The sequence below is a fragment of the Aotus nancymaae genome, unplaced genomic scaffold (assembly GCF_030222135.1).
Source record: "Aotus nancymaae isolate 86718 unplaced genomic scaffold, 86718_ANA_hifiasm-v0.15.2.pri h1tg000022l_1, whole genome shotgun sequence".
NCBI classification, from domain to species: domain Eukaryota; kingdom Metazoa; phylum Chordata; class Mammalia; order Primates; family Aotidae; genus Aotus; species Aotus nancymaae.
The window spans coordinates 36,991,912-37,016,367 of NW_026988435.1; the positions used below are offsets into that span (position 1 = coordinate 36,991,912).

The 24,456-nt window shown below is 42.3% G+C and overlaps 1 protein-coding gene across 10 annotated transcripts in view; it reads left to right on the forward strand.

Moving 5' to 3' along the window:
- ITSN1 (intersectin 1) overlaps nucleotides 1-24,456 on the forward strand; it is a 247,056-nt gene that overhangs the window by 157,060 nt on the left and 65,540 nt on the right. For 6 of the 10 annotated variants that reach the window (XM_064380114.1, XM_064380116.1, XM_064380120.1 and 3 more), the window contains 7 exons: nucleotides 1,578-1,825; nucleotides 4,528-4,687; nucleotides 8,907-9,112; nucleotides 10,200-10,282; nucleotides 14,400-14,566; nucleotides 17,724-17,769; nucleotides 20,560-20,681. In XM_064380114.1, coding sequence (XP_064236184.1) covers nucleotides 1,578-1,825; nucleotides 4,528-4,687; nucleotides 8,907-9,112; nucleotides 10,200-10,282; nucleotides 14,400-14,566; nucleotides 17,724-17,769; nucleotides 20,560-20,681 — 1,032 coding nt within the window. The remainder of the gene's footprint in view (nucleotides 1-1,577; nucleotides 1,826-4,527; nucleotides 4,688-8,906; nucleotides 9,113-10,199; nucleotides 10,283-14,399; nucleotides 14,567-17,723; nucleotides 17,770-20,559; nucleotides 20,682-24,456) is intronic. The other 4 variants (XM_064380122.1, XM_064380123.1, XM_064380117.1 and 1 more) reach the window with 1 other exon arrangement.

The window sequence follows — 24,456 nt, forward strand, 5'->3', positions numbered from 1 at the left end:
GAATTCAGTATTAAACCTTGCCTTGTATTCTGTTTTCTCCACCTCTACCCCAAGCGTTTTTTTATTCAAATAAGCTAATAAATGTTGAACCCTATTACTCACTCTCCACTTAGTACATACAGATAGATGTTTGTTTAATGTAATCGTTTTTTGCTTTATTTTTAATTAGTTTTTACTGAATACTTGAATGGGTTAGACAACTGATATTTTTGTCAGATTTTTCCAAAATCATAGTTGTGTTATAACCCTGCCTACCCATGTCTGAATTCTAAGCAGCAACTTTAATGTCCAATGAAGTGTTTGATGTTTTACTCCTTAGGCAGCATATGAAGGGGTGAAAATAAGATATAAGGTTTCATAAGATAAGATCCTTATAAAAATTATAGTAATGAAAATAAGCTTTTTGTTTTGTTTTGAGACGGAGTCTCGCTGTCGCCCAGGCTGGAGTGCAGTGGTGCAATCTCAGCTCACTGCAACCTCTACCTTCCGGGTTCAAGCGATTCTCCTGCCTCATCCTCCCAAGTAGCTGGGATTACAGGCACCAGCTACCAAGCCCAGCTAATTTTTGTATTTTTTTTTTTTAGTAGAGATGGGGTTTCGCCATGTTGCCCAGGCTGGTCTCAAACTCTTGACCTCAGGTTATCCACCTGCCTCAGCCTCCCAAAGTGCTGGGATTACAGGCATGAACCACTGCACCCGGCCGAAAATAAGTTTTCTAATAGCAAATGTGATTTTCCTCCAAAGTCATTCTCCTGTTGCTCATAAAATAGTAGGGGCAACTTATAAAGAAAAATAGAATCATTTTGGCCATTTTGGATGATCCATTTGAGTCAGAATTAAAATGCAAAGCTTAAAAGCATTTGGTGTGATAGCCTCTGAAATTTTTGAACAGTATGATTCTGTATTTTCATGTGCACTTTTGTAGAATATGCAAGTTAAATTTGTGCAAAAGAAAACTACTTAATAGAATTGATTATTGCTGCAAATAATGACTTCCTTAATTTTCTCATCATGTGTCTGTGGAGCTTTTAAATGACTAAACACAGCAGCAGTCAGCTTTGCTTCCCATGGAAGCAAATCCTTGTTCTTTTTAAATCTTCCTTGTCCCTATACTGAATAAATACTACTTAGTTATTGGAGGTTTTCAGGGTACTGAATTTATATTGATTGAACCCTTTTCTTTCAACTTTAAATAATAAACCCAAGTCAAATTATTTTTAATAATTACGTGACTTTCTGAGTGATGAAGCCTGTCAGGTCACTTCCCAAATCAAAATATTTAAATTACATGCCTGAGGACTCCAGGCACTTTGTCTCAACTGCCATTATTAGGAAAGCATGGGGAAAGGCTTTAAAAAAAAGTACAGAGAGTAAGAACTTGAATTATAGTGCATTTTTTTTCAGCATTACTGCTTAGAGACTCTTTTCCCAGACACTTGGACTAAAATGAAGAAATTCCTATGCCATATGTCAGTCTAAAGAGGGCAGAGGCTTGGGACTTTGCTGTAGTAGGGTGCTGGGTCTATTCAGGGGTTGATTTAGTTCCACTTAAATTGAAGTTTTGACTTTTTCTACAGGTGGATGAAAGCCAAACTGGAGAACCCGGATGGCTTGGAGGAGAATTAAAAGGAAAGACAGGATGGTTCCCTGCAAACTATGCAGAGAAAATCCCAGAAAATGAGATTCCTGCTCCAGTGAAACCAGTGACTGATTCAACATCTGCCCCTGCCCCCAAACTGGCCTTGCGTGAGACCCCTGCCCCTTTGACAGTAACTTCTTCAGAACCCTCCATGACCACCAATAACTGGGCCGACTTCAGCTCCACGTACGTGTTAGTGGGCTCTTCCTGGTAATTTTTGAAATCCCAATTTGATCATCTTTTTTTCCCCAAGTATTTTCATAGTCTTGGGTTATCCCTCTAAGAAAGGGAGCTGGCTTTTATAAAATATTTGCCTATGATCTTGTTTTGTTCAATAGTGTATTTGTATCTATCACTCTTATAGAAGAAATGGAGAAATATAGTTTCCTAATAATCTGTTTTGACATCCATGTCAGTCAGCAAATTTTCAGAGTCATTTCCTGCATGCAAATAGCACTTTTTCTTGCCAGGCAGAAGCAAAAATTGAATTCAGTCATGTGGTTCTGAATAAGATAGAAAGCTGTTTCCTTTAAAGCTTTCCACTTTCATTAATCTTACACAAATGTACAGTAGAATGAAGAAGTGTTTGCACTTGGCCACAGTTAGTTCTGTGCCCTGGTTCATCAGGAAGTGGCATTTTAAAAACTGCGTGTAAGCAGAGGTTTGAAATGATAGATGAAATCGCTGTCCAGACTTCAGTTTATAGGGCCATGACCTAGATGAGCAATTGTCTAAAAATATTTTATACTAGGACACAAGTACGAGTGATTTGAATAAGAAGTGTTTAAAAATTTTTTTCAAGTCTAATCATCTTTCAGAAGAAACAAATCAAAGGCAAGGAATCCAGATGTATTGCTGGAGAAGGATCAGATGGAACAAATAGAGGGAAGAAAGAATAATTACCCAGGGCGGGAGGAAGTGGAGGGAAGAATGTAAGGAATAGCAGGTTTTTCATACTTTATTTTTACATGAAATAAGGTGAAGGTGCTAAAGAAGGTTCCCCCCATCTAATCTCTGCTTTAAAAAAAAACAATAATCTTCCATTAGCTTGACTTCCAAATTGAAGCTTTCCCTTCCTCTTTTGATCTTGACTGAAAAGTTCTGAAAACTAAAGCTTAGGCTAAAATAGAAGACTAATGCCATACTTTACAGGATTTTTTATTGCTGTGGATCAAATCAGGATGACTCTTGTATGGTATGCAGTTCTCTTGCTATAATTTTGGGCATCTTATTTTCTAAACCAAAAATCAGGAATTATTTTGATTTTCAGATTTGTTTGTATATCTTACAAAGATGTAAAAAGTAAATTGCCTTTAGATCTGCACTCACACAGATATGTTTATCTAAAATTACTTACTATTATTTTGAAACGGGGTCTCACTTCATCACCTAGGCTGGAGTGCAGTAGCACAGCCATGGCTCACAACAACAGCCTTGAGCTGGGCTCAAACAGCCCTCCTGCCCCAGCCTCCCAAGTAGCTGGGACTACAGGTGCATGCTACCATGCCCAACTAATTTTTAAATTATTTGTAGTGATTAGGTCTCAGTATGTTTCTCAGACTGGTCTTGAACTCCCAAACTGAAGTGATCCTCCCGCCTTGGCCTCCCAAAGCGCTGGGATTAGAGGTATCAGCCACCATGCCCAGCCTGTTTATCTAAAATTATTGAAATCACAAAACTAGAACTGTCCCCAGCATCCAGGGCAGCTGGTTGCTGTCAGGATGCCATGTGTAATTGCGTGGCATCCAGGCATATGACCAGGTACTTACTATAGTATGCATGGGTCAGAGAAATGGTGTTGAGAAGCTCCCGCTCCATAGGTGACATGTAGCTTCTTTTTTCTCATTTAACTATTGTTATTACAACTGATAATGATCAAGTGAGGATATTCCTCTGGTGCTTTACAGTTAGAGTGTTTCCCTAGTCACTATTTCATGTGACCCTCACAGCTCATCTTAAGTGGCACAGTATTGTTCCTATTTTATCACTGAGGAAATAAAAATTCAGAAAAAGTATTACAGGGCCGGGCGCGGTGGCTCACGCCTGTAATCCCAGCACTTTGGGAGGCCGAGGCGGGTGGATCACGAGGTCAAGAGATCGAGACCATCCTGGTCAACATGGTGAAACCCTGTCTCTACTAAAAATACAAAAAAAAATAGCTGGGCATGGTGGCGCATGCCTGTGATCCCAGCTACTCAGGAGGCTGAGGCAGGAGAATTGCCTGAACCCAGGAGGCGGAGGTTGCAGTGAGCCGAGATCGTGCCATTGCACTCCAGCCTGGGTAACAAGAGCGAAACTCCGTCTCCAAAAAAAAAAGTATTACAATTTGCCTGAGGGGGTTATTACTAATATGTGAAGCTCAGACTCAAACCTAAGCCTAATGCCTTTTCCTCTCCTCTTTGTTCTTTTTTTTTTTTTTTTTTTTTCCCCTGAGATAGAGTCTCACTCTGTCACCCAGTCTGGAGTGCAGTGGTGCAATCTTGGCTCCCTGCAATGTCCACCTCCCAGGTTCAAGCGATTCTCCTGCCTCAGCTTCCTGAGTAGCTAAGACTACAGGCATTCGCCACCATGCCTGGCCAATTTTTGTATTTTTACTAGAGACGGGGTTTCACCATGTTGGCCAGGCTGATCTCGAACTCTTGACTTCAGGTGACCCGCCCACTTTGGCCTCCCACATTGCTGGGATTATAGGTATGAGCCATTGTGCTCAGCCTCCTCCTTGTTCTTTAACTGTAGAAAGCCACATAAACATACTGGGTTTGTGTTGCACAGGCTCGTCGGTTGCCATCTTTCTCTCTCTCTCTTTTTTTTTTGGCACTGTACTGTGGGTAAAAAGCTGGCATATTAGAGAGTGCTTGCTATTCATGGTGTTGTGCTTTTCCCTCCAGGTGGCCCACCAGCACGAATGAGAAACCAGAAACAGATAACTGGGATGCATGGGCAGCCCAGCCCTCTCTCACCGTTCCAAGTGCCGGCCAGTTAAGGCAGAGGTCCGCCTTTACTCCAGCCACAGCCACTGGTTCCTCCCCATCTCCTGTGCTAGGCCAGGTAAAGGCAGCCAGTGAGAGTGTAAAGACTTGGCATGCTATCTAGTGCCAGTGACTTCAGCAAATGCTTATTGGCAATGTCATTTAGAAGCAAGCCTTGTTATATGTGTCTGGGTTGGCTGGCAGTATGGGAATCCTATTCAGGAGCCAGAAATCTGCTGTGAATAGTTGGGAGTTCGGGGGTGGGGGTGGGGCACAGTTGACTTCTCCTGCCTGGGTTGTTCAAGGAAGCTTTATTGCTGAAGTGGCATTTGAGCTGCATCTTGACAAGTGGGTAAGATCTTACTAGAAAATGGAGAGGGCCAGCATATCAGACAGAAAATGCTGGGAGAAAGGGTTTAAGGCAGACAGTCAGAATCTGTTTAAGGAAAATCATGGCCCACTCCATTTGTCTAGACCATTGAGTTTTTATTGGAAAAGGTAGACCGATTAAAGGTTAATGGGAAGTTCTGAAATGCTCTCCTCGGAAAGAATCATGCTGAAAGGACAAAGGTGGTTATTCTGAATAGTTCTCTTTTGCTTCATACAATAATGATAAAATAATGAAATTTCTGGAAGTGATCATGCCAAACAGCAAGTGCCCATCTGGGAGGCTCTGGGGGTTCCAGGATCGTTTCTGATCCACACCCAGATGAAACACAGGCTCTAGGCAGATCCATCTGGAAGTGTGGTATGCAGGAAGATTAGAGTGGAGGGCCGGCAGGCAGTGCCACTAGTCGGGGCTGTTGCTGTCACCTAGCTGCGACCCAGGGCAGGCCTGGACCCAGCCAAGTTCATGTTCACCAAGTAGGGAGGTGCTGGTGGAAGCAGAAGTGGAGAGCATGTGGGAGAGACTGCAGAGGAGAGTGAAGAGGTTGGAGTCACAACGCCTGTGGGAGCTGAAGGGAAGGGAAGAGGACTGGAATCGAGGAAAATGGTCCACTTTAAAGGGAAAGGAGAAAGGCAGAAAGTGAAATGAATGTGTAGTTAAAGGGAGAGTTGGGTTTTAGATGTGTTGAGTTGAAGGTTATTGTGGGACCCTGTCTGGCAGGCTGTTGGAACATCGATCTGGAGGGTGGAAGAGAGGGCGAGACTAGGATTATAGATTGGAGCCATTCTCGTAGAGAACCTTATCAGATCTCAGGAAATGTGTGAGGTCGTCCAAGGAGAGAGAATATAGGGAGAAAATAGCAAATCCACAGGCACGCGTGTGTTCTGTAGCCTGGAAGAACAGGAGCTACTCAGCAGGAAATGGTACTTCCCTTTGCATCTGTGTCAGCTCAGCATTTAGCACATGTCACATGCTTAGTTAACAGTGACTCAGTGACGGGGTAGGGAGGTTGTTCCAGAAAGTGGAGGTGGGGGAGGGGAGGTTGCTTATGTTATTAAGTACTGTGGTCAGGGCAAAGAAGAGACCATTCATTGTGACAGCTAGAGCTTTGTGACCTGGGAAGGAGAAGGATGAAACCACTCTGCTGGGGCGTAAAAGGAAACGAGCAGCAAGAAAGTGGAAAGGTCTGCAAAAGGACAGAGAAGGAGCAGCGTGGAGGGGTCTGGGAAAGCAAGAACCAGCCGTGTTGCCAGTGGAGATGGGGATGGAAAAGTGAATTGTCAGAAGATATAATTGGTATAAGGCAGACGACGGTAAAGGCACAGAAAAGACAGAAGTCACTTTCTTCTGGGTGAGGAAGGGTGAAGAGAGATTGGAGAAGATAAAGCCTTGAAAGATGTTGAGGTTGGGGCTGCATGATACTGTTCTCAGTGAGGAGGGAGCCCCAGGCGGCTATGGAGCATAGAAGAGATTTGGGAGCAGGCAAATGAGGGATCTGTCAACAGCGAAGAATTGGGCTGGTGTGGTGGCTCACGCCTGTTATCGCAGCACTTTGGGAGGCGAGCAGATCACCTGAGATCAGGAGTTTGTGACTAGCGTGGCCAACATGGTGAAACCTCGTCTCTACTAAAAAAAAAAAAGATATATATATATATATAAGAATCAGCTGGGCATGGTGGTAGGCACCTGTAATCCCAACTACTCTGGGGGGGGGTGAGGCAGGAGAATCACTTGAACCCAGGAAGTGGAGGTTACGGTGAGCTGAGATTGCACCACTGCACTCCATTCTGGGTGACAGAACAAGACTCCATCTCAAAAAAAGAAAAGAAAAGAAAAAAAAACAAAAGAATTAAGAATTGCCAGGGCTTATTTTAACCTGAGTCTGTAGTAGGTCATTGCACATTGCCTCAGCTTTCTCTAGCAATACTTCACAGCTTGGGACTAGGAATAATAATAGTAATATAGTTCACTACTGTTATTTCTATCATAGCAAGACTGTGCATGGATCTTACTAAACTTCTTCCCCTCCCCACCTACACACATATTATATTACCATGAGATTGCTAAACTTTAATAGCTTTTTGGGGAAAGTATCATCTCTAGTTTACAGATGTGGAAATGGAGATTCAGAGAGATTAAACAGTTGCCAGTCAGAAAATTAGTAAGTGACAGACCTGGGATTCATACCCAGAGTCCACATCCAGCCCAGGCTGGGGTCATTAGGGCCCATTGATATGAAAAGGTTGACAAAGCAGACATGGGGAAGATTTCTCAGGGAGAGAGATTCTGAAGTGCCAGTGAGGGCACAGTTGAAAGGCTGATCCTGGGGTCCATGCTTAGAGAAATCAGTGAAGTGGCCAAGAAAGTTAGACAGTGCAGACAGGCTGTGGGATGAGGAGCTACGCAGGCAGCAGGTCCGCTGCAAGAGGGAAAAATGCAAGGTCAGGAATATACAGTCTTAGTGGGTGCTCGAAATCCAGGGAAACCTCCTCAGCTCTGAGGGACTTGAAGGAGTGAATGTACAGCTAAATGAAAGGAAATAGGATAGGGATGTTGTGAGTTTAAGAAGCCAAACTCACATGAAGACCAGGATTTAGAGGTTAGCACATAGGTGCTAAAACTACTTGACCTGTTGTAAATTCTCTGCTTATCAGACATAATCATAACTTAATGTCAGCATAATAGAAATAACTTTAAAAGGCAAGTACAAATTGGTTCGAAAGTATCTATCTCTAGGCATTATCCTTTGTGCTTTTCTATTCACATATGTGATCGAGAGTTGATGTTTCATTTTTTTACTAAATGCTTTAAGATATTGTAATGGTTTAATGCTATAGCTTCTTAAAAGATAATAAATGCCTCACCCTGCCTTTCCAGCCTGACCACCTCCTCCACCCCTCCATGAGACTAGGCTACACGCAGCCCCGGATTGTGCTTCTCTTCCCGGATCCCCTGCAGTGTTCCACCTCGAGGCCTTTGCCCATGCTGCGCCCTCGGCCTGGAGTGCCCTTCCTCCGAAGCCCTAGCTGTCAAAGTCCTTCTCATCCTTCATGGCCCATCTCAGATGCTGCCCCCTCTGTGAAATTTACCCTGATGCTCCCAGGCAGAATTCATCCCTCTTTTCTCTTTATTCCTGCAGTGAATAGTAGGAACTCCTTTTTAGTATATTGCATTCTGCCACGTGGTATATTTGGTTGTTTTTATCTCTTTCTTCCCCATTTGTGAGTTGCTAATGATACCATACTGTCCATCTTTATAGAGTTTTATGGTTAATAAAGTGCTTTTCCCTAAATTATTTGGAGGAAGTAGAGACTGTTTCATTTTTGTAGTCTTATGGGGCAGTGCATGTAGATGTACAATAAATGGCAATTACAATTAATTTATGCTAACCAAATCCCTGTTTTCTCTAAAAAGGAACTAAAACAAGCATAATCCAGCACAGGGCCTATTTCCCTGGGTCTACCTAAACTAAAATGCCAGTTAATCATCTCATGAAAGCTCATAAAATTTCTGCTCCAGTGTTAATCCTCCACTAAAAATACCAGTCAGATTGGAAATGTGGAGGTGTCCTGGGCAACTTGACAGTGAAAATAGAACCAAAATATAAAGGGCACACAGCCAGATGCAACAGAACAATTGTGACCACCTGGCTTGTTGAAATAGAGAGTTCTAGATGGTCAGTCAATAACTTTGTGAAGAGACTGGCAGGCTTTTGCCTCCACTTTTGGCAGTAAACAATTGTTGGGAAACAGTGAAGCATCCAGCACTCCTGCTGTGCTGCCTCAGGGCCCTTTGTGGCTGTGTGTGCTTGTCTGGCCTATGCTTGTTGGAGAGGTGCCATGTTCACGTCTGCCCTAATTGATAACAAACCACAACATAACGAGAGGTCTTTTATGTTATTCCACACAAGGGTGAAAAGGTGGAGGGTCTACAAGCTCAAGCCCTGTATCCTTGGAGAGCCAAAAAAGACAACCATTTAAATTTTAACAAAAATGATGTCATCACCGTCCTGGAACAGCAAGACATGTGGTGGTTTGGAGAAGTTCAAGGTCAGAAGGGTTGGTTCCCCAAGTCTTACGTGAAACTCATTTCAGGGCCCATAAGGAAATCTACAAGGTATTTTTGTATTTATCTGCTTGTATTTGATGAAAACAGTATTAGGCATTAAATTACTGTTTGCGCTAGTTAAGATTCATAGGAGTTGCAGGATTAGTTTGTCTTCTAGATCTTTTAACTGCAAAAGTTAGAATATATGGAGTACAAAAAGGGAGCCTCTTATAGATAAGTGCATTTTTTCTTCCTTCATGGAAACGTATGTGTCTTGTTTTTCATTGCCTTACACAAGAAGGAATTCAGCTCGGATACCTGGAACACTCTTGTGCATTCGTTGGAGATTATGACTCTCTTTATGCTTATTACCCAGCACTGTACCAGATATATGTGAATACTTAGAAACCCAAAGCATTTGGGGAAATGATCAGAAGGACTTAATTGTCTTTTTCATTAGGTTTTTACAGCATGGAACCTTAAGGTTGTTGTTTAATTCCTTCAACCATATTGATGTTCAAAACAAATTATGAGCTTTAAGAAGATGAAAATAGCAAAATTATTCAATGAGCGTCTCTCAGTCAGTCATCCCTTGAAATAAACTAGTACATAGGCTATGTGTCCAGTATAGCAAAGTGCTGAAAAATAAGAATGCGAGCTTTGGGCGCAGTGGCGCGTGCCTGTAGTCCCAGCTACTCGGGAGGCTGAGGTCGAAGGATCGCTTGAGCCTAGGAGTTCTGGGCTGTAATGTGCTATGCCGATCGGGTGTCCGCACTAAGTTTGGCATCAATATGGTGACCTTCGGGGAGCGAGGGACCACCACGTTGCCTAAGGAGGGGTGAACGGCCCACGTTGGAAATGGAGCAGGTCAAAACTCCCGTGCTGATCAGTAGTAGGATCGCACCTGTGAATAGCCAGTGCACTCTGTCCTGGGCAACATAGTGAGACCCCATCTCTTAAGAAGAAGAATTCGAGCTTAGAGTCATGCTTCTGTAGTACCTTATTATGTGTTTTTAACCTAGCTAAGTACAACTATTTCAGCTGTGGATTATTTATAGTTTTAAAAGTCAAACAGTTTTAACAGAAAAATCAGTGTCATTTGTACTATTTTCTTTTAAGACAAAAATTAAAATACTCTCTTCTTCTCTTGTTGCAGCATGGAGTCTGGTTCTTCAGAGAGTCCTGCTAGTCTAAAGCGAGTAGCCTCTCCAGCAGCCAAGCCGGCCGTTTCGGGAGAAGGTGAGGGTCTGAGTTGTATTATGTTCTTCAAAAGGGTCAAGGACATGTGTAAATGTTTGAAATGAGATTGAATTTCATCTTAAGATAGACTACACTTATGATCAATATATTAAACTAAAGTAAAATGAAAGTTTAGCTCTTTACAAAATCAGAATACTTTATGGAAAATACTGTCAGATATATTAATCATCAAAAACTGAATTTTCTAATTATATTTTATTATGAACCCTTTGACTTTTAAAAGAGACCCATTCAGTTTACTAAGAATCAAGTTTTCCAAGCCTCTCTGTAGCTAAATTGTGGTCATTGCTTCACCTAACATAGTCTAGTCTCATCTGACTTATATAGATAAGTATTTCATCTTAAAACTGTACAGACCAATAGAGTTCTCACAGTAACATGAATGCCATCTGTACCATCCCAAATGAAACTGAAACTCAGTTTCTTTGCTCTATGAAAGCAACCAAACCAGACAATTTAGGCCTAAAAAAATCATTTTGAGTGTTTATTACGCAAATAATTGCTTTCTTTCCCAATCTCCACTTGGTGACATAATCTTAAATATTATATAGATGCCAACTGACCAAAACCTACATAATTCAGACCTTCATGGTAAAAATCTCATGTCTTTTTTATATTCAATACAGTCATCATCACATCCTAACTGGAGAGTACTCCTTGAGTTAGATGGGTTTTCTGTGTAGATGTCTGAGCAGTGTTAACTGATGCTGTAACTAACCAATTCTATAGTAATTCTTTATGGGTTCCTTGAATACATTACATGAGAATAGAATGTTTTATTTAGTTTGTTTGCCATAATGAGATTGTTGCATTCCTTGGAAACCTTGCCTAATGAAAAATAGAATTATTAAAACAGCTGTTTTAGGTGGAGACAGCAAGGATTAAGGTATAATGGCATTTCAGACCCACAGTAACAGTGTTCTTTTTTCAAGAGGATTTTTAAAAGTAAAAATTTTTTTTAGCTCATAGCATAGCTATAAAACCTTATCACTAAACAAATCGAGGATCTAATTTTTACTATTACCATGAAAACGATGATTAGCAGAGTTCCCTTTATACATTCTCATTATCTTAATGACTTTTTTATACACTGGTAGAGTAACAAGGCAAAAAGCTCCTTTAAACACAGCAGTTTACTAAAAAGCAAATTATGCACCTCACCAAAAAATAAGAAACAAAAAGAAACTTCAGTGTATGCTATCCAGTCAAGACTCAGTGGAGGTCTGGAGTTCTTTTTTTTTTTTTTTTTGAGACGGAGTTTCGCTCTTGATACCCAGGCTGGAGCGCAATGGCGCGATCTCAGCTCACCGCAATCTCCGCCTCCTGGGTTCAGGCAATTCTCCTGCCTCAGCCTCCTGAGTAGCTGGGATTACAGGCACGCGCCACCGTGCCCAGCTAATTTTTTGTATTAGTAGAGACGGGGTTTCACCATGTTGACCAAGATGGTCTCGATCTCTTGACCTCGTGATCCACCCGCCTCGGCCTCCCAAAGTGCTGGGATTACAGGCTTGAGCCACCGCGCCCGGCCTGGAGTTCTTATCTTGACTCTCCCATCTAGTAACCATACTATTTTGTTTATGCCTTAGCTTCCTTGTTTGTAAATTGAGCATGATAACTACCCCTTGAGATAGGAAATTATTACAAGGATAAAGAGATAACATGCAGAAGGCTTTTAGAACAAAACACAGTAAATGTCTACTGCTTTTATTTTATTTTTGCTTCATTCCCTGGATTACTGATAAAGCCACATAAAGTATGAGCATCCTCATCCAATAGCAGTGTGGAGGAATGTTTATTTATTTGTTTTGAAACATGTACTGAAGCCTCAATAAATAGGTCACAAATGAACCACACATATACTTAAAATTGGTTAACAGAATAGAGTTAAATTCCGATCTTAGTTTGTATTTATTACAGCCATTTTGAAATGACTTAGATATTAGAAATATTTGGAAAGGTTACTGGCTTTGTGAAGGGTTGGGAGGACATTAGCCTTAGAAATTCTGAGAAAAGCTATTTACATATATTAATGAGCCTCTTGTTAATACCACATTGAACATAATCAAATTTAAAGTAAACTGTAAACCAGATAAAATAGATGATCGGTTGGGGTCGCTCTTAAAATATTAGCTTGGGGATGGCCAGTGCCTTCTGTGAAATGTCTCATGAGAAGGGTAGCTGAAAAGGAACCTCTGCCTATATATCATCACGTCTCTGGGTTTCATTGTCACCCTAAAGCCACTCGCAGATGCCTTAGTGCAAGGCAGGGCAAGGCCAGCCTCAGTCTTTCCAGTCTCCTTTATATTTTATATTTTATACTGTGATACCAAGTTCAGCCAGAGTTCACATTTCTGAAGTTTCTTAAGCATTTGGAAAGTTACTTCAAAATTTGGATCCATTTTAAAGAAAGTGACTTTGAAATTGAGGAATCACTGGAGAAAGTATTGATTGCCAAGGATCCCGTCTTAAATGGCCAAATGTGATCTAAAGAATAGTAACAGGGAGCAAAATCAAAAGGGAAGGGTCAGAGTATGGAGAAATCAGAAAAATGAGTCTATTTATGAAAAAAGAATGACCCTGTTAAAGCCACCAAACTTTGATTTCCTTGTGTGGGAAATCATTTTTCCAATTTTCACTGTGAAGGTATGTGTTACCAGAGCCTCAGGGCTAAAGACAGAGAGTCTTCTGTTTTCCCTGGGACGTTTGAATGACCTGTGTCTGCCATGGGGCCCAGCGCTCTCCACCAGCAATTGCTGCTGGCCTCGGGGCTGACAGGTCAACACTGGCGCTGAAGGAGGCCCCTTGTTGCTCCAGGGGCTGCCCATGTGAGCACAGGGGTTAGAGGTTTTTGTGTTTTTGTCTGTTTGTTTTAGTTTTCATTCGTACCTCCTGCAGAAGCTCTGATAATTGACCGGAGGAGTTCTCCATACAAAATTCCGGCCTCCTACTCAAATCGAGGCTTGACATTAAAGAAATATCATCTGAGGTTTAGAGAGAAATATACATTGCCCCTTATAAAAATGAACTTTTTGGGTAAATGGTAATTTTTCTGTTGCTTTAAAAAAATACATGCAAAGGCCTAGGATAAAATGGAGAAAAAGTAGAAATAAGAAACATGTGCATCTTTCTGTAAATCTTTACTTGGAACCTCATCTAGGATTTTGTGTCTGGTGATCTTTCTGAGACTGTGATTTGGTTCTAAGCCTTAATAAAATCAATCAAGAGTGATGCAAAGTTCTACGTATAATCAAAAAGAAAAGTTTCTTCTGTAATGTACACCCTTCAAATTCAAGATACGAAAGAACACTAGTTGTTATCTTTTAAGACTAAATTACATGAATAATAAAATGTGATAAACTGTGATTTGTATTTTTAACTTGTTGAAAGGCTTTCTGGGATTGGGTAGGCATTCCTTTTATCATCAGTCCTCTCTACCTGTTTGTGCTCTTAAATGACAACTAGATGCCCATTTTTAACTAAATAATATGTGTAACTTATTGTGTTCTAACAGCTTCCTATCATATTGTGTATATGACACAATAGGACATAAGTTTTCGGGCACTTGAATAATGGAAAGTATGTCTTGTTTAATTTACACAGAGAATATATCCTATCTAACAATTTTCTAAAACTGTGATGTGGTTCCTTCAAAACTGAAATACAGATACTTAATATGCTTACCAAGAGCCTGCATATGAATGCATCTGACCCAGTGTTCAGCACAGAGTAGGTACTATGTAACTGTTAATTAAAACTAAATATAAAAACCATTTTCATTCAATAAGAAATCATGGTGCCAAATGGTATATCACTTATAAATACTCAGGTGTTGGTAAACATGCAATTGGATCTTTTGTTCCTGTGTCTGGGTCTTCCCAGGAATTGTCTCCCTGTCTGCAGCTAGTGAACTTTTATGTACACTGGGGGAATATGGAGCCCAGGGCATTCTGCAGCTCTGTATTTTATCTGTGACTAGCCCTTCTCTTGAATGGATCTTGTCCTAACTTCCTTATTCATAAACTTGCTTTTGCAAAGCTGTCTGGGATTTCTTTAAACAATCAAGCTCTCTCCGTATCTCAATATTTCTCCCCACCAGAATTTATTGCCATGTACACTTACGAGAGTTCTGAGCAAGGAGATTTAACCTTTCAGCAAGGGGATGTGATTTTGGTTACCAAGAAAGATGGTGACTGGTGGACAGGAACAGTGGGCGACAAGTCCGGAGTCTTCCCTTCTAACTATGTGAGGCTTAAAGATTCAGAGGTAAACCCACATTAACTGTTTCCTCTCCCTTTCTGTGTGGCGATTCTCTTTGCGGGGAGTCACGTGATATTTGACAGTGGAGCTTTGTTGCGTTTTGCTAAGTTCTGGAATGTGACAGTAAATCCAGTGTGACCTGTCATTGTTTGATCTTGTCATTTGGTGCTGTAGGGTAAGCATTGGCCTCCCTCAAGCAGAACACATCAGGGCTAAGTGGAGGCTGAGTGTGATGGGGCTGGTCCGAATCAGCTGGGAAGATAATGTTCAGTATTAATCTCTTTCTGCATGTAATTGACTTATGCTTTGGAGTAAACTTTCTTGATTGGATCATTATGGTCATTGATTTTTAAATGCCCCAAGAAAGATAGCAATATTTTGCCTGTATAAACAGAAGTATTCTGGTGATACTGGCCCCAGAATATTGGATATTAGAAAGTTTTTAGAATTTCTATTTTTGCCCATACAGTAGAAAGACAAGATCTAAGAGATGGGTACACTTTGGCTAGGCCTTAGAATCTCCGTTGATCAGGACTGAATTTAAGTGCTGTTATCCGTATAAGTTGGAAATGTTCCTACTGTTGTTAAATAGAGCCCTAAAAATTTGATTGCATAAACTATGGTCTCAAGATAGTGCAAGTTTAATGGAATGGTGGGGTGGACCTACCACAGAATATGGGATTCTGTCTTGTAGGAGCCACTTGCACGTTAGTGGAGAGTTTCAGGGTATAAATGTAGTCATTTAACAGATCCAGTGCACATTTTAAAAAACCAACAAGAATTGACTCTTTTTTTTTTAAGCATTGACAGTCAATTTACAGTTACTTTCTTTTTCTCCTCATACCTCCTAGCTACTGAGAGAGAAAAGGCTGGCAGGGAACCTGTAGGGGCTGCTTTCTCAGGAGTAAGCAGGTGGACAAAGTTCTCTACTTCAAATGCCAGTGGTGTTTCCTGGGCTCTTCCATGGGCCCCTGTGCTCGGAGCTGCTCTGGGGGTGAGGCTGGGCCTGGCGCACTGCTCCAGTAGTCCTGCCCTCGGCCTGCTCACCTCTCCTGCAACTCCCAGAAATGATTTTATTTGATTGGATTTTGTTTTTTTAAGGGGTGGCATTGTTTTGCTTTTTGGTTTTTCTTGCTGTGGTCTTGAGAGCAACTAGGTGGAATTCCAATGGATGGGTTTACATAAGTCTGCCCACCCTTGGAGAATTTGGCAGAAGTCTGGGAGAAAATAATTTTGCCCTGTGAGACAGCTGGCATGTTGGACTTTTCAGACCTGGAGACAGAGAATTAAATTCTTCTCCAGGCTAGCACGTTGAGTCCAGTGAGAGTCGTAGAGATGATATTTCAGGGGAGTTGGGTAAAACACTAAAAACCAACTCAGTGTCTACTACCGTGCATTAAAACTCTTACAGTGACCTTACCTTTTGGATCAATTAAAATACAAAAACCATTACTTGTAATGTATCTTAAGAAATTACAGTTTTCTACTTTAATAAAACCATCCAAAGTAAACTTTAGAAAAACATACAGTGATTTGTTTTTAAGGTAAGTGGAGTTGTAAGGTACTTTCTTAACCACAGTCTTAAATTATTAGCCACAGAAGAACTAGCAGTACTAAAAATGTTTAGATACACGTTTAGCTATACTATTCAATAATGAAAAAAATCTAAAAACTCAGCTCATTTGTCATAGTTGGATACAGAATTCAATGTAAAAGCAAAATATTCGACCGAACTAGACCCGGCTTCAGGTTCCAGAATTGAAGTCTAGGCATGGGGAGGATTGTCCCGTCCTGCTTCCCTTCTCTGTCTGGGCAGGTCTGGGGCACACAGTCTGGGAGGCTTTACAGGTGCAGGGAGGACAGAACATGGCCTTCTGAATCCATCCCAGCTCACGAGACTGGCTGTGGTTTTTCAAAGAGAGTACATTGAAACTACTTGAACTCTACTGTTGAGTACTGCCAATTGCTTTGTTCTTTTTATGGAATGTAGGGAGTAGATTCTAAGCCTGTACTAGGAAAGTAACTGGTCACTGGAATCTTGTTTCATTGGTATTCCTTTTTTTGATATGCAGCCTATTAAAAAATAGCGAGAGATTGCCATTGTATAACTTTGTTAATAAAGAAAGCAGAATCAAGTAAAAATTTAACCTAAACTTTTCCTGCTAAATGGTTCTTAAATTTCAATAAGCAAAATAAAGAGACTGTAAGTTTTGTTCCTGGTAGATAAATGGCATATTTTTATTTTTTCAGTAACTCATGTTTAGTTTATTAAGTCTTTTGTTTTGTTTTAATTGGAATACTTAATTTACTGCAAGATAGACTCGAGCATAAATTAATTTAGAATAAAGCACTTTGTAACAACAGATTCCATTCTGGCTCCTGTCCTGCCTCTCGTGGTCTCTGTTCTTGGCTTACTCGGCTGGTTTAAAATTCCATGAGTATCCCAGAAAGGAATTCAACCCCAGAGCACTTTTTGCTTGATAGTTGGGAAGAAATATGCTCTGCCTCTATGCATTGATAGAGAAATTTCAGTGTATAAGCACTGTGAAATTGGGTGGAAAGGCCACAAAGGACAGCCACTGCCTCTTTGGATAAAGAGGGATGAATAGGATGGGGGAAGAGAGCGGTTCCAGTTGTCCCTGTACTGTGTTAGTTTTTTAAAGAAGAAAGCTCCTAAAGCAAATATAGCAAAATGTTAATATTTTAATGTGTTAAATCTGGGTGGTAGGCTCATGAGTTCTATTCCCTGTACTTTTTATGTGTGAAATATGTCATAATTAACCACATGGTAACAAACCCGAGCTTAGTGTTTAGGATGCAGACTAACAGTCTTCCTAGTTTGGAGACTCCTATTAGATTTGACCAGGTCCAAGAAATGCCTGCTCGGCACGGTCAGTACTGGAGCCCTCTGGGCTCTTACAGGGCCCCATACACTGCTGTTTCTTCCTCTTGTAGAAATGAGTAAAAGCCATGTTTGAAAGTACTTATTTTGTCCCATGTTTTCCTGATCTATATCCTTGTGTCAGGTGATGCAGTGCTGTGTTTTCCCAGAATAAAAAGTGGGGCTTCGGGGCTCAAGTGGGTTTGTATCATCATTAATTGTTTTTTAAGTTGCATGATCAAAACTTCAGCATGCAAATGAGACCTTTTGCTCTGTTTTAAGGGCTCTGGAACTGCTGGGAAAACAGGGAGTTTAGGAAAAAAACCTGGTAAGTTACAAATCCTGATACTTACTTTTCAATGTTTTGAATGTAATTGATAGTTGCTCCCCATCTTTGTTGATTAGGAATAGATCCTAAAATAAAAAGAATCTTTGCTGAGAGTACGGAGAGTAAGTCCTCTCCTTGGAATCCATTAATAATTTTACTTGGTTATGAGATTTGTCTGTTACTTCACACGTAAGGAGTGGAGCCGTTACCTGACAGAGTGTTCTCTTGGGTTGTCGAGAAATAATTGAGGTGAGGCCAGGCACAGTGGTTCACGCCTGTAATCCCAGCAATTTTGGAGGCCAAGGCAGGTGGATCATTTTCTCCAAACCATAAACTCTTGGAATCAAGAGCTGGTCTTTGGTGCGTTGGAGGAGAGTCCTCATGACCAGCCTGGCCAACATGGGGAATCCCAGTCTCTACCAAAAAATACAAAAATTAGCCAGGCATACTGACATACATCTGTAATCCCAGCTACTCGGGAGACTGAGGCAGGAGAATCGCTTGAACCCAGGGGGTCAAGGTGGCAGTGAGCCAAGGTTGCACCACTGTACTCCAGCCGGGCGACAGAACAAGACTCCATCTCAAAAAAAAAAAAAAGAAAAAAGAAAAAGAAAGAATTCAGGTGAGATGCTGAGAAGTTATAATACATGGAGCTGTAGGATTATGGGCTCAACTGCTTCTCAGTCTTCCTGTTAGGCTTGGTTAGCCCCTTTTCATTTCCAAACAATGCATTCCCAGGACACAAAACAGTGGAGAAGATTAGAGGAGCAACAGATATTATCTGAATGTAGGTTCCATTAATTTAGAAGCTATCAGATGGTTTTCCTCGGTACACATTGAAGGTACAAAATTATAGTCACACCTCTGAATCCAAAGCGTTTTAGTTGATTTCAATAAAATCACATGTGCTGTAAATAGCACAAAAAAGGGAAGAAAGAAGCGGATGTGAAATAATATGGTTTCTATGGCATGTCTTCCTGGTCTAGGTCATTGGAGCTTTTTTGCTAACATATCCTTAGGAAATTATAGGTTGAAACAGTTACTGAAATGCCAAGCAACGGATTTGCTTGTCTGTCTGGTGCTCAGCTTCAACTGGACTTACATGGCAAGAAAAAGGAAGAGAGGTTTCACATAGTCTAGGATTTTATTTTAGTCAGATAAATACAATCAGTGTATGGGGATACATTGGACCACTCCATCAAATCTCTGTTTTAACTGCAAGTTTTCTAAGTTTTGGACGTTTGTCATTCCAGAGGGTCCAGATATTTCATAGATGATGCCCAGGTGGGCTTTGCTTTGCACTGAAACTAGCAAGAAAGGACACGAAAGACCGCAGATAATGTTGGGGCAGATCGCTGGCGGCATATGCCAGGTCCCATGAGGAGCAAGAATATCTAGTGCCAAATAGGACACTAGTTTGGTCTTTCTCCAGATCATAAACTCTTGGAGTCAAGAGCTGGTCTTTGGTGTGTTACAGGAGTGTCCTCATCCCAGCGTAGGCCTCTCAGCTGGAGCTCCCAGTCAGAGCCTAGGCTGGGGCAGTAGACTGTGCTCTGGCCTTTCTTGCTTGCTCCAAGCTCTCCAAAGCATCAGGCAGAGCCAGGCCTGCAGTGTGATCTCCGAGTGCTTCTGTCCTGGTGGCAGACCCCTGATAACATGCAGAACAGGATGAGAGTGGCTTGCTTAAGGGCCAGAGTCTTACTTGTTCCCTGGAGTGAGTGGAAAAGTAGAAAATCCCATCAGAACATGGGACCTTTTTGCGTTCTTCCTTTCCATTCTTTACTTAATTCCCTCTTTCTTCTTTTTTTTCTGTCCTTCTTTCCTTCTTTTCTCCTTTCTTTCACAAACCACACTTGGAGAGCAAGGATAGGGCAGTAGAACAGTTTGTTCTGTATTGCTTCTAGAAGTTCAGAAGGCAGTAGCTGCAGATGTGCCAGAACTCAGGCAGAGAAGGGTTCTGTCTTTTCATACTCAAAGTCTCCTGGGCTAGGGGAAATGTGTGTTTCAGAGCCTGGTTTGTGGTACTGCTGGAATTTTTCCCATGGGACTTTTAACATTCAGGAAAAGTACAGAACTGTTTACATTTTTTTCCCTGTGCTGAATTGGTTTTGCCTAAAATTCCCTTCTTAACTCCAGGTCCCTCCTATAACATGAAATAAAAAGAAAGAAATTTGCCCTGTCACAATTCGCACCTGATATTCAGGGATCACTGTCAATACGTGAGCCATAAAGAAGGTGGCTGTGTTATTGGGAGTGAGAATCTGTAGCAACAACATAGAAATAAGCTCCTGCCAGGCTCCCAGCAGTTTCAGAGGAAAATAGCCTTTCTCTTTCTACTGTACTTGGCAGCTGGAAAAGCTATTGAGTCCTTTAGTCACTTTAGCAGTTTAGTCATTGAGTGCTACTGTGCTGGGGTGGGTGGCGAATAAAGCCCCGCCCTTAGCCTCAGGGCATTCGCAGTAATTATGGGAGGGATGTGACAGAAGGTGCCAGGAGTGGGCAAGGAGCAGACCTTATGGAGGGAAGTTGGTAAGTAAGTTTCGTGAGATGACCAGGGAGCCTGCTGCCCACTGAGGGCTTGAGGATCAGCCAAGCCCTTGAATGCTCTGTCTGCCTGATAGCTCTGGGAACAGGGGCGATTCAGGGAGCCTTACTCGTTGGGTAGAAATCCAGCCCAATACGTTGGTTTTGATAATGTTCATCTGTGAACCTGGGAGGCGCCTGCATCTTCTTGGCCTTTTCTCCTGCTGACTCTAACAGCGGACCGCAATGTTTGATCTTGTTTTTCAGAAATTGCCCAGGTTATTGCCTCATACACCGCCACCGGCCCCGAGCAGCTCACTCTCGCCCCTGGTCAGCTGATTTTGATCCGAAAAAAGAACCCAGGTGGATGGTGGGAAGGAGAGCTGCAAGTCAGTGTCTTTTCTACTTATTTACCATTCTCTATGCAAGTTTCAATATGCAAAATCTCAAAGGGATGCTATTTTATTATAAAGTACAAATCACCCTTCACTGCCTAAATTCTGTATTTGGGTAATAGGAGATGCCACATTTTCTGTATTTGTTTAGTTCCTGAGCTTCAGGCAGCTGGTAACAGATTTCTGAGAGCTAGGAGCTCATATGAAAACATATCTGTTCCATCCCTGAGTTCGGATAGTGAGCGTTGGCATAGTGAGAACTCATATGATGAGGGATGCCTGCATAGCATCGTCCTTAAGTGTCTTGGCATTAGAGAGTGGAGCTTTTCATCAGTGGTATAGAAGGTGTGGCACAGTAGCAGGTTTCTTTGCGTTCAAAGCCACATCTGTACATTATAGTATTTTTAGTTCCCCTGTGTGCGTGTATGTGTATGCATGTGTGTGTGTGTATTAATCATATCTTCCTGTTATACATTTTACCATTACAGATACCTACTATAAGTCTCATTTCCAGAGACAAAGATGCTTTAAAAAGATTACTGTTACACCGCCCTCATGGTAAAACTTGTTAGAATCATTGATGGATGCCAAATCTACAGGAAATTTTCAGTGGGAGCAGGAAATGTGCATGGTCTTGAAGTGACCCCCACAGATTGCTTGTGATTTTCAGGGAAACACAGTATAATTATTGAGTGGAGAACTACGACAACACCTGAATCAGGTGATCAGAATGATCAGCAGCGGGGAGACCAGTGGACGTCATGTGTGTGCAGCTGTGCAGGGAGGGACATTCAAAAATGTCAGGATCATAAAAGACAAAACCTGTCGAAAGGGGACTAAAGAGGCGTGAGGACTGACTGCAGTGTTAGACTCAGTCCTGTGTGAAAGGAAACCACTCTGGAAAGGACATTATTGGGATAACGGGCAAAATCAGGTTATGGACACTTAGATTAGACAAAATTGTTGTACCAGTGTTAAATTTACTGAAAGTGATAACTGTACTCTGGTCATATAAGAGAATATTCTTATTTTTAGGAGATACACATTGAAGTATTTAGGGGTAAAGAGTTAAGATGTAAGCAACTTGCAATCAGATGATTCAGAAAAAGAGCTTACAGAGGAGGGGGTAGGGAGGGGGAGAGAAAGCACACAGATGAGGGAGCAGCTGGCATTGAGTGTTGACAGTAGGTGAATTCGGGGTAAAGGGCCTATGGGTGTTCTGTGTGCTTTTCTTATTCTTGCCACTTTTTTGTGAGTTTGAAATCATTTCTAAATTAAAAGTTGCCTTTAAAAAGTTACATAGCAGTTACTTGAGAGGTAAGCCAGCTGACTTTTGTACAGAGAGCGTGTCTCCCTTCCCACATCCTCCCCCATCCAAAGCAAAGATGAGCCTCAAAGAGCCAGGCAGGCACCTGGGCACCCACTTCATAGCTCAGTGAAGGACGGGGCTTGCTCCCTGGCTTGCCTGCCTGGGGCCTGTGGAAGGGCTAAATATCCCTGCAGCCATCCATCTGTCTAGCCTTTGTTGAATGTAGGTTTCTGCTGCGTAACACAGGGGGCCTCAGTAAGGCTGGGCTGGATGGAATGGTTTCTGGAATGCTTTGTGAGGAAGGGGCCTCTGGGAACCCTTTGGTGCCCACTAGTGGGCCTGTAGACTGACTTCCCCAATCAGCTGGTATTTGCCCATGAGCAGGACCGTGTGGAACTAGGTAAGTTTGAGGGGGAAGAGAGGCAGGAAACCATTGCTATACAGTGGGCTAGCCTCAGAAGACAGACCCTTGGGGTGCTGAGGAATGGGGGATTGGAACAGCAGGAGCAGGAAGGAGGAAGGCCCTGCTTGGGAAGGCCTTGGGTCTCACACAGTCCCCTGTCCACTCTGTGGAGGCAAGCCTTATGCCAGGACAGGAAGAGCCGCACTGGAGAGCTGAACATGTAAGAAACACATCTTGGCCAGAATAGAAGGCACAATCTGGAGTGTAGCCAAAGTCAAATCTTCCCTTGGGGAGCTCGCTGGTGGATGCCCATAAATGTCCTTTCTGGAAGTGCTGGCCAGATACTACTCACTGGTTCAGGAGTCTGACCTCTGGAGGCCTGGAAACCCACTCCTTTTTGTCAGCATGCCTGCTCCTGTGCTGGGGAGGGAGAGGCCTCCTTAGACCCTCAGGTCCCACTTCCTGCTTAGAGTTGTGCTGTGTCACCCATTGGCCCTGCCATCAGCCATGTTCCCGTCCTGTTTTGGAGACATGGGAGACTCCCATCACTTTTCCTCCTCGCCTGCGGGGCCCCTCTCCCCAGTGCAGCCTCACGTCTTAGCACTGAGCAATGACATCTCCACTCCAGCCTTTGAAACAACAGCACCCCTTGTTCTCCTGCCTCACTACCCTTGTTCATGACATTCTCCCCAGGAGCCAACTGACTCCTACCTCTCCAATTCCACAAGAGCTGCAGATGGCAGCTCTCTGTGACCATCTCAACCAGAAGCACCATCTCCCTCCCCTGAGCTCCAGTGGTGGCGCCATGCCTGCACCACTCTTTAGTATTTTATATACTTTGCTTTTCGTGCACGTTTCTTATTTCTACGTGTAGCTGACAAGCCCCTTGGAGACAGCAGCCATATTTTCCAGTCCCCACACCTCTAGCACTGTGCTTAAGTGAGAGTTGGAATGGTTCTTAGGATCTACGATAAGGTGGCTGAGTTGCCATAGCCTGAGAAAGCTCCTGGTGCTGTCACCAGAGTGACTCTCAGTGTGGATCCACAAATGAGGAAACAACAGTGAGGTCTGTGTTCTGCCCTTGTGCAGCTGCAGGAGTGTGGGAAAGAGTGGTGTCATTGTGAGCTGAATGATGGTACACTTGGTAGATAAGCATGTGGAAACCTGTAAACAGATGGCTTCAGTCATTGGCAGGTTCACTGTGAACATAAAAGCTGTAGTCCTTGAGCCAAGGGCATGAAATCTGTCAGACCTCAAGGAAATGGAAACCTGCTCTGTGTTCTAAAAGTGACCCAGAGGTGTCCTTCTTGAGAAATTGGCGGGTAGGAGGGCAGAGGTGATGTGGTAGAAGTTTTCTTTTAGTTTTATTTCCTTATTTTGGGAACAGGTAATTATAGTCACATGGTTTAAAATTCAAACGGTACAAGGGGATAGATATATCTCCCTCCCACCCTTGTTCCCAGAGGTAGCTGTTTTGATCAGAGCCTTGTTTCTAGACGTGAGCGTGTGTGTGTGTGTGTGTGTGTGTGTGTGTGTGTGTGTACACGCATGCATGTATATGCACAAGAAGTTTTGGGTTCTCTTTTCTTGGTGGTGTACAGAAGGGTAGTCAAAGCCCACCTCATGATCCCTAACCTGAGTCTTTTCATGGGATTGTGTCATAACTGCAAGCCCTACCTCACCAACTTCGTTATAAACTCCCCGTGTCATCTACTGTCCCTCTCTAACAACATGGCACAGAAACACTCCATAGATGAGTCTTATGTTGAATCAGATTGAATTAAATGAGAAAGGAATGGCGTTGAAAAGTGTGGCTTTACCCATCACATGGGCCTACACGTTTGTGAAAATAATGTTTAGTCTCCTTGTGTTCTGTGTGCACCGCATGTATGTCATCTTGCATCTAAGGATGTACGTTACCCATAAAGGAGAGTGCAGACACATGAGTGCGTTTTGGCGTGCCACTAACTGCCTGTGGCCTTGGGGCTGTCACTCAGCTTTTCATTTGGAAATTAGAATAATAATAGTATTATCCTTCCGGAATTGTTGTGTGCATA